This window comes from Sminthopsis crassicaudata, chromosome 1 (assembly GCF_048593235.1).
Source record: "Sminthopsis crassicaudata isolate SCR6 chromosome 1, ASM4859323v1, whole genome shotgun sequence".
Taxonomy (NCBI): domain Eukaryota; kingdom Metazoa; phylum Chordata; class Mammalia; order Dasyuromorphia; family Dasyuridae; genus Sminthopsis; species Sminthopsis crassicaudata.
Window position 1 is genome coordinate 79395103 of NC_133617.1, and position 12293 is coordinate 79407395.

The 12293-nt window shown below is 40.2% G+C and overlaps 1 protein-coding gene across 1 annotated transcript; it reads right to left on the reverse strand.

Moving 5' to 3' along the window:
• Positions 1–615: 615 nt before the first annotated feature.
• On the reverse strand, positions 616–2863 carry LOC141540320 (mitochondrial inner membrane protease subunit 2). Its single transcript, XM_074264223.1, has 2 exons — positions 2598–2863; positions 616–1769 (listed from the first exon to the last, which is right to left on the reverse strand). Exon 2 carries the CDS (start codon positions 1749–1751, stop codon positions 1224–1226), a length of 528 nt encoding a protein of 175 aa, XP_074120324.1. The 5' UTR covers positions 1752–1769; positions 2598–2863; the 3' UTR covers positions 616–1223.
• Positions 2864–12293: the final 9430 nt, after the last annotated feature.

Here is a 12293-nt window from a genome sequence, read left to right on the forward strand (position 1 = left end):
ATTTCAACTTCATAATGCTCCTAGAGTAAAAAGTAAAATGTACTTAGTTTCCTCTGATAAAGGACTATCCTCTGATAGTCCTTGCTATCTCTTCCTTTTGGATGGATCCATCTCCCACTTGGGTCTTTGGTCCCAAAGCACTGACACCCAAGTCATATAAAGAAATGTGAAGAAAAAGGCTTTCCTTATCTGTCAGAGATAAAACACTCCACATGTCTCCTGAGCCTCCTCCCACCAAGGACATGAGCAAGAGTCCTCTTAGTTTATTTAATCTTTTGATTCTGGAATGCAAATAATAATCATGTCTACCTAAGTTATCCTCAGGCCCTATGTCCCTGCTGCTGCATAGCTTTGCCTTGACCCTGTCACCACAGAAGGTGCAGGGAGAGATAAAGCCAATGATTCTGACTTGACCTTCAGGTCATTCTAAATTTTACTACTACTGACTCTACTTACACAACTGAATTAAACTTTTGTATTCATGCTTCATTACCCACTATTTTTTTCTTGTGTGTATATTTTTTTTTAAAATCTCACTTAAATCTTTTTTAAAACATCACCTTTATTTCAAAATAAAATTTCCCTCCACTTCCAACATAGCACTTTAGATTTAAAAAAAAAATTTTTTTTGGAGAGTTTGCTGTACATCAACATGTCTTTTTAGGACTGACATCTCCCTTTTTCATTTAAAAAAAGGAATCATATGCCAAAGTTCATTATTTGTTTTCTAACCAGTGAATGCTGGCAATTAAAATCACGCTTCATCTGTGTCACTATTTCTTCATATTGCTGAATTGTGCATGAATTATTTACTTGATGAACATGTTTTCATCAAGCTTAACAGTTCAGGAACTTTTATCAGCTAAACCCTAATTTTAAGAAATCAACAATCAACAAATTAAGAAAAAAGTATACCCAACAATTCAATCCTACATAATATATGGAAAAGCCTTGAAACAATCACTTTTTTTTTGGTACTATGCTATCAGGACATTTTATGCTGTAGTACAAGAACTCCAGACAAAATACTATGTAACATACAATAGTTTCATCTGGAAAAAAAAAAAAAATCTTTTGCTTCCATGTAAAAGCATAGGATACATGAATACTCCATTTGTAGCCTCAACCAGCACATTGCCTGCCTTCTACAATTCTTTTTCTCTGCCTTCCATTTAATTTAATATTGTCTTCCTAGCCAAAGAAGCCATGCAGATGCAAGGAGGTCACTTCTCTGCAGTCTGAACTGGTGCACGCTCTGGAGGGAGAGCCGATTCCAAACGCTGCCAGCGCTCTGGAGGCCACAGAATATGGGTGGCATGGGCATGCAGCAGTCCAAGGGAAACTGGCCCAAAAGCATTACTGTCAAAACTGTGTCCGTGGTGATCACCTTCCACCCACATGTGGCCTCGTGGGACTTTCACATACCTATTCTTATGCCCTATTGTTTTAATAATGTCTCCTTCAAGAGCAATCACTCTTTTAATGATCTTCTGCTCTGGGTTTTTGGGCGATACCAGTGACACGATATCGCCACGCTGTATTTCGTAATTCCTAACTTTCCAGTGATTCAAAAGCACTACATCAGATGAGTGGCTCCCCCCAGGATTCAAAGATGGCTGCATCGAAGCTCCTTCCACTCTTGCTACACAGGCCACTTGATCTAAGAAAGTTACTGTTACAGGCACAGCCACAAAGAAACCTTTCAAAAAGGCCTTCATATATCTTCGCCCAAAGCCTTGCGTCAGCATCATGACTTCCTCCTGCTCTTCCTTGGAAAGAAGGAGAAGTAGTTATTTTTGTGTCCCTTTCCAAGAATTTAGCTTTGTCTTGGGGGAGGGGAACGTCTCACAACCCTCTTCCTGTATATCAGAATTGTTTTCCTTTGGGTCTTCAGAGTTTCATTCCTGAGAGCTTTTCATTGCTCCTGGCTGACTCTGTAGGATTTTAATTCATGGAATCCTGCCTGACCTTTGAAATCCGCTTTCTCTAATCTAGAGCATCCGTCAGATTATGTTCAGTTTTGTCTTCTCTCATCGAGTCTAAAATGGGATTGTCACTGCCTCCCTGAAGCTCCCCACATGGCCACCCCAGCGAGCTATTTCCTTTCTTGGTTAGAACAAGGTCCAGTTTTCATTGCTGGGTCCTCCAAGTTTTAAATGGTGCCGTGATCATTAAGGCAAGCCGGGAAATGTGGGCAGAAAGACAACAGAAGCAGGCTTTTCCCCCTTTGCTCCCTTCTCTCCCTATTTTCCCTCCCTTTTTCCTGTTTTTCCTCCATTCCTCCTCCTTTCTCCCTCTTTCCCCCTCTACTTCCCCTCCCCCAATGTCAGTTTCATTCCTTCTCTTCTCTCCCCTCTTCTTTCCCCCTTTTCTTTCCTATTTCCTTTTTTTCAGTCCTTTTCCCTCAGCTCTCCTCCCTTTCTGTCTCCTGTCCTCTCGTCCCTTTTCTCTCTTCTTTCTCCCTTATTCTCTTTCCTCTCCTCCCTTTTCGGCTCGTGGTTCTGCCCCATTTCTCTTTTCCCTCCTCTTCCCTCCCCTTACTCTTCTCCAGTCCCTTCAGATGCCCTGTTCCCCCCAATTCCATTTAATTTTCCTACTTTTTAGGGTCCGTTCGCTCCCAGTGCCCTTCAGACCACGGAACGGGTTACAGAGGCGCCGAATCCTCCTTGCTTCCCAGAGCGTCGCCGGAAGTGCTACGGGAGCAGGGCGGAAGAGGGAGAACACTTCCTGATTGAGGTCGGATCTCAGGAACCGCGTCATTGCGTAAGGCTGACGGGGTCTCTGGTTCCTAAATAATCTAGGTTCCGCGTGCGAGACCTTTCTCCGAGCAGACAGAGAATAGTAGTCCTTTCCCCCCCACTCAACTCTCGGGGCTCCCGGGACGCGACTTCCGGTGGGGGCGTGGCCTCTGGGGAGGCGATCCGGCGCTCTCAGCCCCCCTGACCCCCCCCCCTCCGGGCCTCGCCTCTAGTTCCGGGGTTCTCAGCCTCTTCCGCTTTCGCCCAGGCTTTTAGAGGAATCCTGGGGAGGGCTCCCAGCGGAAGGACGGGCTCCCGGGGACCGGAGGCCACCGGAACTGTCAGTGTCAGACTCTTGGTCAAGGTCATCTTCAGAAGCTTAAGAACCCGCCGGGCTTCATTCAGTTCCCTTCGTGAAAGTGCTTCTGGAAGGTGCAGATCCAAGCTGGGGGAGGGAAGGTGACGGGGAGGAGTCTCGTCTGAGCTCGGCTGCAAAGTGATGGGGAGTGGGAAGCGGAACGGAGAAAACAAAGTCCCATTGGCAGAGCTAGACATCCAACGAATGAAGCTTGTAGTTGGGAGCTTCTTCATTCCCTCCCTCCTGCCTTCCTTTCCTCCTCCCCTCCCTCTCTCTCCTCCCTCCCTTCCTTTCCTCCTCTCCTCCCTTCCTTTCCTCCTCTCCTCCCTTCCTTTCCTCCTCCCCTCCCTTCCTTCCCTCCCTTCCTTCCTTCCCTCCTCCCCTCCCTTCTTCCCTTCCTTCCTTCCCTCTTCCCCTCCCTTCTTCCCCTTCCTTCCTTTCCTCCTCCCCCTCCCTTCCTTTCCTCCTCTCCTCCCTTCCTTTCCTCCTCCCCCTCCCTTCCTTTCCTCCTCTCCTCCCTTCCTTTCCTCCTCTCCTCCCTTCCTTCCCTCCTCTCCTCCCTTCCTTCCTTCCCTCCTCCCCTCCCTTCCTTCCTTCCCTTCCTCCTTTCCTCCCTTCCTTCCCTCCCTTCTTCCCTTCCTTCCTTCCCTCTTCCCCTCCCTTCTTCCCCTCCCTTTCTTTCCTCCTCCCCTCCCTCTCCTCCTCCCCTCCCTTCCTTCCCTCCCCCCTCCTTTCCTTCCCTTCCTTCCTTCCTTCCCTCCCTTCCTTCCCTCCCCCTCCCTTCCTTCCCTTCCTCCTTTCCTCCCTTCCTTCCCTCCCTTCTTTCCCTCCCTTCCTTCCCTCCCTTCCTTCCCCTCCCTTCCTTCCCTCTTCCCTCCCTTCCGTCCCTCCCTCACTTCCTCTTTTCCTCCCTCCTTTCCTCTTTTCTTGCCCCCCTTCCTTCCTTTCAGATCACCTATAATCACACTTATAATGTAATAACTATGTTTATATACATGACTAGGGATTCTGTTTGTCACGACTGGGAAAAGTGACAATAATAGGAAAAATCGGGATCGTTTATTTCTAAAACAATTATAAAATAAATCTTCCGGGCATATCATAAAGAAGAAAATTTACCTCAGAGGCTACTGTAGCTCATTTCGTTAGTTACTGGTCAGCATCTTTCCACATTATTTTCTGCTTTCCAAGAGAAAATTTCCAAGATAATTCTTTGTTCTAAAGCTGTGAGTGAATGATGTCTTTCCTAGTCTATTCTCAGGTTACTGTGATATTAATTATTCTCAGGCGCCCATCTGTGCGTTAAGACTTCACAGGGTCTGTGGAGAATGTTCAGAAGTCAGTGCCGCTCTAATTGCCATCAGCTTCCCTTCATCTGAGACATTTCTTGAACTTCATCAGAAGAAGGTTCTGTTCCTTTCCATGATCTTTAGCATGGTACTACTCCTCTGTACCTGAGCTGCCTCTTACAACTGATGACTTCCTTTGTTGGCTCATCACATGTTCCCCTAGCACTGCCAAGTCACTGAAACCCCAGATTCTCATTATAAAAGTTTATATTTAGTGATTTATAATTTACAAAGGATTTCCCTTTGTGAATTTTTTCCTTTTGCAAACTTTCAATGCCTGCGAAATAGGCAGTGTAGCAATTTTTATTACTCTTTTTTAGTTGTGTGGAAACTGAGTTTTAGCGAGGATAATTAATCCTTGGCCCTGTAGCTAGTAGCAGGAGAGCTTTGACTTGAATTTGAGGTTTTCTTCAAGTACAATGCTAAATTTTCTTTTCATTCCAGAAATCCTTTACTTCTTACCACTCCTTTTACACATATGACTGGGACATAACAACATATAAAATAAGATGAAGGTCAGAAGGTGCATAAGTGCATAAGAGCCTAAAATCTGAGTCACAAATAAGAAATGGGGATGGTGGCAGAAAGAAGCCTAGAGTCATAGTTGGCATGCTGAATATGACTCAGGTAGTTCCACTTAAAAATTGCTCTACTTTATAGTAATAAATAAATATTTTATCCTATAGTACACATAGTGGTTGGAATCTATACTTGATTGGAAGTGCTGTTTTTTAAATTGGTACTTCTTAGTTATTATGACAATGTCTAGAAGTGGATGATTTTGGGTTTGTTTTTCATCTGCTGCTATAATGAATTCAGTTTTTATCTTCATATTACTTAATTTAGAGGCTTCTCAGTTGTCTTCTATTCACTCTCACTTTCCCTAACTCTTTATACTTGTAAACTACATATCATCCTCAATTTCTCACTGTCTCTTATTTTTCTGTGTTCAATCTATTGTCAAGATCTGTCCCTTTCAGCTCTTCAGTATCTCTCAAATACTCCTTCTCCCCTCTCATATTGCCACCCACCCTGGTGAAGGCCATCACCTCATATTTAAATTATTACCTCCTGGTAGGTTTATCTGTCTCAGATCTCTCCCCATGCCAGTCCATCTTCCATTCAGTCACTAAAAGTGATTTTTCTAAAATATAGATCCAGCTACATCACTCCTCTTCTCAATAAGTTACACTTACTTCCTATCACTTCTAGGATCAAATGCAAAATCTATTTTCAAAGCCTTTCATAACCTAACTTTCTCCTACCTTTAATCTCTACCTCTAATCTTCTTATACTATATTCCCCACTCATACTATCCAGTAACACTAAACCTGGCTTTTTCACAAACGATATACTCCATCTTTGAACTCCAGGTATTTTGCTTGTGGCTTTCCTTCCTCAACTCTGTCTCTCAGCTTCCCTGGCTTTCTTCCAAGTCTCAGTTAAAATTCCATCTTCTAATGATGAATGTTGGAGGGGATGTGGGAAAATTGAGACCCTGATGCATTGTTGGTGGAGTTATGAAAGAATCCAACCATTAAGGAGAGCAATATGGAATTATGCCCAAAGGACTATCAAACTGTGCATACCCTTTGATCCAGCAGTGTTACTACTGGACTTATATCCCAAAGGAATACTAAAGAAGGGAAAGGGACCCACATGTACAAGAATGTTTGTGGCAGCTCTTTTTGTAGTGAAAGAAGAAACTGGAAAATGAATGGATGCCCATCAATTGGAGAATGGTTGGGTAAATTGTGGTATATGAATGTTATGGAATATTATTGTTCTGTAAGAAATGACTAGGAGGATGATTTCAGAGAAGCTTGGAAACACTTACATGAACTGATGCTGAATGAAATGAGCAGAACCAGGAGATCATTATGATGAGGTTTGAATGCCCTCAATTCCTGGTGGTCATGAGGTTAGTAACAATAAGAGAATTGTTAAAAATATCCCCTTTTATTGGGCACAGGTTTAAAAGTGAAAGAATTCACTTATTCCTGAATCATTAATTGCAAAATGCAAGTTTATTGTGGAAAGACATCAGTTTGCTAAGAGATTGACTTCTATAGTGGCAAAGTTCTATTGGGGAAATGGAACTCTTTTATGCTGAAAGAATCATGGGGCAGAGTCCTAGCAGCTGAGCCACAGGAAGCTGTTATATTGAGTATCTTGATAGGAGGGTTGGGACAGCCTGAACTGATCAGACCAGGATTTCTCAATTGAATGAGAATTTAGAATTTTTATGGGAGTTGATTTGCCTTGGATAGTATTGCTTCTCTTATCCTGGGAAAATGGGTCCTGTCTCTAGACTCCTTGGAGCCTGGGAGATCCTGATCTCTGAAGGAGATATAATCTCAGAGTGATAATCTTAAAGGGAACACAGCTTCAGTAAAGGGAACAGTTTCCCTCCTGCTTCAAGATCATCAAGGGGGGAGAGAGAAGATGGGGAGACAAAAGGGAAGTGTGCCCATGACTGGCTCTCAAGTGCCAAGGAAGTGAATATTATAGTTAATATATAACAGAACAATATATCTAGTTAGCTAGAATGGAGGACCAGGAGAGAGCAGCATTGTAAAAGACAAAGGAATTGAGTATTTAGGAGAAACACTTGGTATACTACCTTCAGTAGTCTTCTGCTAAAAATAAGAGAAATGCATAACTATGAGGAATGTGAATTTCCAAACTGAAAAGACTATTGGATTATCATTGATAATTGGAGAGAACAGTTTTAGTGATACACTAGGATTGTAAGCCATAATGAAAAGGATAGAGAAGTAGGTGAGAGGTAAAGGGGAAGCAGTGAGTATAGATAACAATTTCTATGGGTTTGGCTGTGAAAAGGTGAAAAGACAGAAAGGTAGCTTGAGGAAAATAGATTAAAATTCATCACATAATGAATTTTAAAGATGGAGGAAACAGGCATGTTAGTAGACTGGGGTGAAGGAACCAGTAGATTGGGAGAGATTGAACATGACAGAGAAGGAATGACCAAAGGCAGAAGCTCCCAAAAGAGATGAGAAGGGAATGGGTTCAAGCTTAAAAGTTGAAGCTGATCTTTGCAAGAGGAAGGGACATTTCTTTCATAGAGACTAGAACAAAGAAGAATGAGAGTGAAGAGTGAGGAGAAAGTTCGTAATGGTGGGCTTGACCTTTCACTAAAGCTATATTGAGGTTCTTTGAAAGGAGGGATAACATTTGAAGATGGTAGTTGTATTAGAGGGAGCTTAAGAGAGAGTCATTGGAGGACGGTAGAAGTCTCTTGACTAGACCCATGATTTCATTAGTTTAGAAAACTCCAAGTGAGGAAACCTCCTGTACAAATGTAAAAGTTAGAGACCTAAAGCATTGCCTGTGACAATGAGAGAAGCTAAGTAACCTCCCAAGTAACCTTGGACCAGAATCCAAATTTTTGTGGGTTCAGTTCTTTATGTACCAAAGCATAGTATCATTCAGAGTATTATACAAAGTTCTTCAGGGAAGAATAAAACATTAATTTTGTGACCTTATCAAGCATCACAGGAGTAAGAGATGAGACATGAGGGACAAACCAGGGTTGGAATTTTGTTAGGTGTGTCCAGTAACATGACAAGGGACAAGAATGTAGGACCATTGAACTATAGGGTCATAGTGTGAAGGGAGGAAAGTTAGTCCATTCTGAGAAGATGAACTCGAAGGACAGAGGAGTAAAAATAGATTTGGAGATGAGGGAGAAGTCAAAGGAGAGGAGGTTTTGATCATAGATGTCAGTATAGAGGTAGTTCAGTTATAGTTGATGACCATTCTCATAGGTGCCTGAGAGAGAGGAAAGATGTGTATTTTAGGACTTCTTTCCTCGTTTCTTCTCTCTATTCAATATGATAAATGTGAATTTGGCAGCTTTTTATTGCTGTGGCACTTCCATAGATAGATCCAAATATCACTGGATACCTATTCTGTACCAGGATCAGCAGCAAAAAGGGCACAGTGGTTACAGCACTAGGCCTAAAGTCAGGAAGCATTGAGTTCAAATCAAGCCATATATACTTGTAAAGGGGTAGAACTGAGCTAGAACAAGATGTACTTGACCTAGATGCAAGATAACTAGCACTTAGGGCAAATTACCAATTGGACAATTCTCTATTAACATGTTTGAAGGATGATCCTACTCAACTCCATGCTGGCTTGATCTGTGGGTGTGATGAGAGAAGGGAGGAGAGAGATCAGCAGGTGAAGTAGGATGATTCTTTGGCGCTAGAGAGAAGAAGGAGGTGTAGAGATTCCTATATCTAATCCCCTGAGAGTGACCCCAAAAGACCAAGAATAAAGACTTTTTCTTATCCTGACTCCGGCTGAATCTAAGATTTCCAGGATCTCAACATATACTAGCTTTGTGACTCTGGTCAAATCACTTTTTGCCTCAGTTTCCTTAGTTGTAAAATGGGGACTATAACAGCACCTTCCCCAAAGGCTTGTTAATAAAATCAAATGAGGTGATTTTTTTAAAGCACAATTTCTGAAAGGTAGCACTATATAAATGCTTGCTTCTTATTATAACTCAGGAGTCTTATTGTCTTCTGTAAGTGAGGAAAGAAGTTTAATAATGAAGAGAAGAAAAATAATGATTTTGGAGAATGAAAAAATAAATTGGGATAAAACTCATTTCAGTGGTTTTATAAAATACCTTTCTCATAACAGTCCTTTGAAATAGGTAGTCCAGGTTCTGTTTTCCTCCTTTTATACAAAAGAGAAATGAGGTTCAGAGAAGTTGTGTGTGAAGAGGTGTAAAGTGTGAGAAACCTAGAAGGATTTATTGGAGCCAGGTTGGGAAGTTGTAGATCCCCCAGGGCCCTATCCTCTTACTTACTGTTGGCCTCTAATTAATTAGGAGGAAAGCTCTGTACTCTGTGCTTTTGGCACAAAGCTATGGGACAAATTTATTATCTAAACCCAAGGATTTTTCCTGAGAGAGAGAAGTGGAACCAAAGGGTTGTTAGGATTACAAGGTGAGAACTCAGGTTGTCTAAACAATTCTCTGGCTCAGAATTCACACCTTTGGTTCAGGTCTTTGAAGGGAGTTTACACCTTTGGACTTCTGAGGTAGAGTTTACATGTTTAAAGGAGTTTGCATCTTTAAAAGGAGCAAGTTCATTAGTATTTTCCCACAAGCCCCTGAGTTCTCACATGCCCATTCTCTGGGAGGATAAAAGAAGACAACATTGGGCCTGGACGAGCAGTCTGGATGGGGGAAGGATAAGAGCTGGAGGAGATTCAGAGCCAGGATTCAGGAAGTAGAGGATTAGAGATTCTACCTTCACTCTGGCTGGAGGCTCCCAAGAAACCTGCTCACAGAGGAAAAGATTTTACAGAAAAGAGATCTCCTCCCAGAGAAGGATTATAACTTAAGAGATCTACAGGACCTTTACAATGATGAATAATTTTTTACAACATTATCACTTGCACTCACTTCTGTTCTGACTTTTTCCTTCCCTCACTCCACTCCCTCCCCTGGGTGGCTAACCTATTTGGTCCCTTCCATTCACCACTTTCTGGGTCTCTCCACATCACTTGGAGATTATCTAAGGACAGTGAAGTTGCTCGCACCTTTCTGGTGGGTTATAAAACCTGTCTACCAGAGCCAGTGCATCTTTGTCAAAAATTTAAAAATTAATGGTATAGAGAACTAAATTTAGAAGTTCTCTAGGGTTACCTGTGGAAGGGTAACATTTTCTCTTTGTTGAAATTCTTTCTTTCATTCTTACAGTTTTATAATAATCATGAAACAAGGTAAAATTCCAGTCTGGATTAAAACTAGAATATAAGGATAAACAACTATTCTGGGAATTACAATGATCCAAGAAAATTCCAAAGGATTCATAATGAAAAATGCTATCCACCTCCAGAGAAATAACTAATGGCATCTGAATGTAAACTGAAGCATATTCTTTTTCACTTTTTTTCTTTTGGTTCAAGTTTTCTTCTTATGACTAAATATAGAAATACATTTTACATGATTGCATATGTATAACCTATTATATCATATTGCCTACCATCTTAGGGAGAGAATGGGGAGAATAAGGAGAAAATATGGAACTCAAAATTTAAAAAAAACTTTAATGTTAAACAACTGTTTAAAATTGTTTTTACATGCTATGGGACACTCATATGAAGTCTACATTAGAGGTTTTGATCTGCTTAAACAAAATAGTAGTAATTTGGTGTTCCTTGAAGAATAATTTTCTTAAAACCATTCAATCCATTCTAGGTAGAGGTTATTAGAATTAATACAAAGAAGGCTCTTACACTTACTTTTGGTTCCCACCCTAATCTTTCTCTTTGAACTTTTACTTTGTCTCCTTTTAGAAACTGGTTAAACCTTTGATAAATATGTAACTAAAAGACTTCAATCCTGGAACACTCCTGTAATCTTATGTCTTAATATTTTAAAGAGAAACATTGGGGCCCTTAATATACATCCACACTAAATAAACTAAATCATCAAAGGAAATCAGGATGAAACTTAGGGGAAAAAAAAAAGTTTAAGGTTCACAGATCTGGGATTTGTTAGGCATGATACAGCAGTGAGTCATAGTAGACTACATAGCAAAAATGAGTATTTTGTAGTTCAACTTTTAAAAAATCAACTTTATATTTGTATGTATTATAGACATAGCATATAAAATCTACACAATACTGATTTTCATAAGATATGCATTAATAAATTTGTCATTAGAGAAATTGATCCAAGTTTTACAAAATTTTAAAGACAAACTTCTATATATAGAAGCAATATGGTTCCAAGGTGATGAAATTCACTGTAGTGACAAGAAAGGGAAAGAAGGCCTGAATCAGGAGATAATAATTAGTACCTCTCTCATAGGGATGTTGTGAAGATCAAATGATTTATAAATAAAACACCTTATAATCCATAAAGTGCTATAGATATGAGTTACTATTCAGATCTGACTCAGTCACTAAATACTGTGTAGCTTTGAATGAGTCCATTTTATCAAAAGGAGAGACTTTTGGTTATTTTGTCATAAGAAATAAGGATGATTTTATCTGATAATCAGTTTTATTTTAAAATTGGAAGATTAACTTTAGATCCTCTATAAAATCCCTGACTTCTCCGTTATCCAGCTTTTACCTAAATACCTTTATTGACATATTTCACTAAACTACAAAATGTTCCATAATGACTTTTTAGTAAACTAATGATAGCACTAGTGATCATCCCTTGTTTATATTTTTATAAGCTATTAGGCTAATAATCTGTCCTAGAGTTATGTCAGTGATTTATATTAAACCAATGAATTTGTGACTCTTAGAATCTAGTTTTTCCCCTTTTCGAAAATTAAGATAGTATTTTCCTCTTTTCAGCCTTCAGTAACATTACTAGTCTTTCATAATTTTTCAGATTAGTAATAACTCAGTAAGGATCAAAAACAAAAAGAAAACTTGAGCAATTGTCAAGTGACTAAAGGAAGACCCTTTTGTGATGGAAAATAAAACTCTCAAAATGATAGTCTTTACTATTTCCTAGTTTTTTATTATTAAAGTTTCTCATACTCTTGTGGAAAAATGGCAAGAAATGGGCTAGAAAATTGTGAGTAAGTGGATTTGGACTGATGGAAAAACCTGTAGATTTAGAGCTAGAAGCAATCATAGAGGTTATCAAATATCATCGTACAGATTAGGTTACAGAGTCTGAGAATGGTTAAGTCATGTGCCCAGGGTCACATCCCTAATAAAATATCTGAGGTAGGATTTGAATAAATAATAATTCTAGTAATGGTTCAATGTACTTCTGGAATCTGGGTCAGGTCCTTTGCTGAAAATCAATGACTTAGAACAATATAGATGGTATAC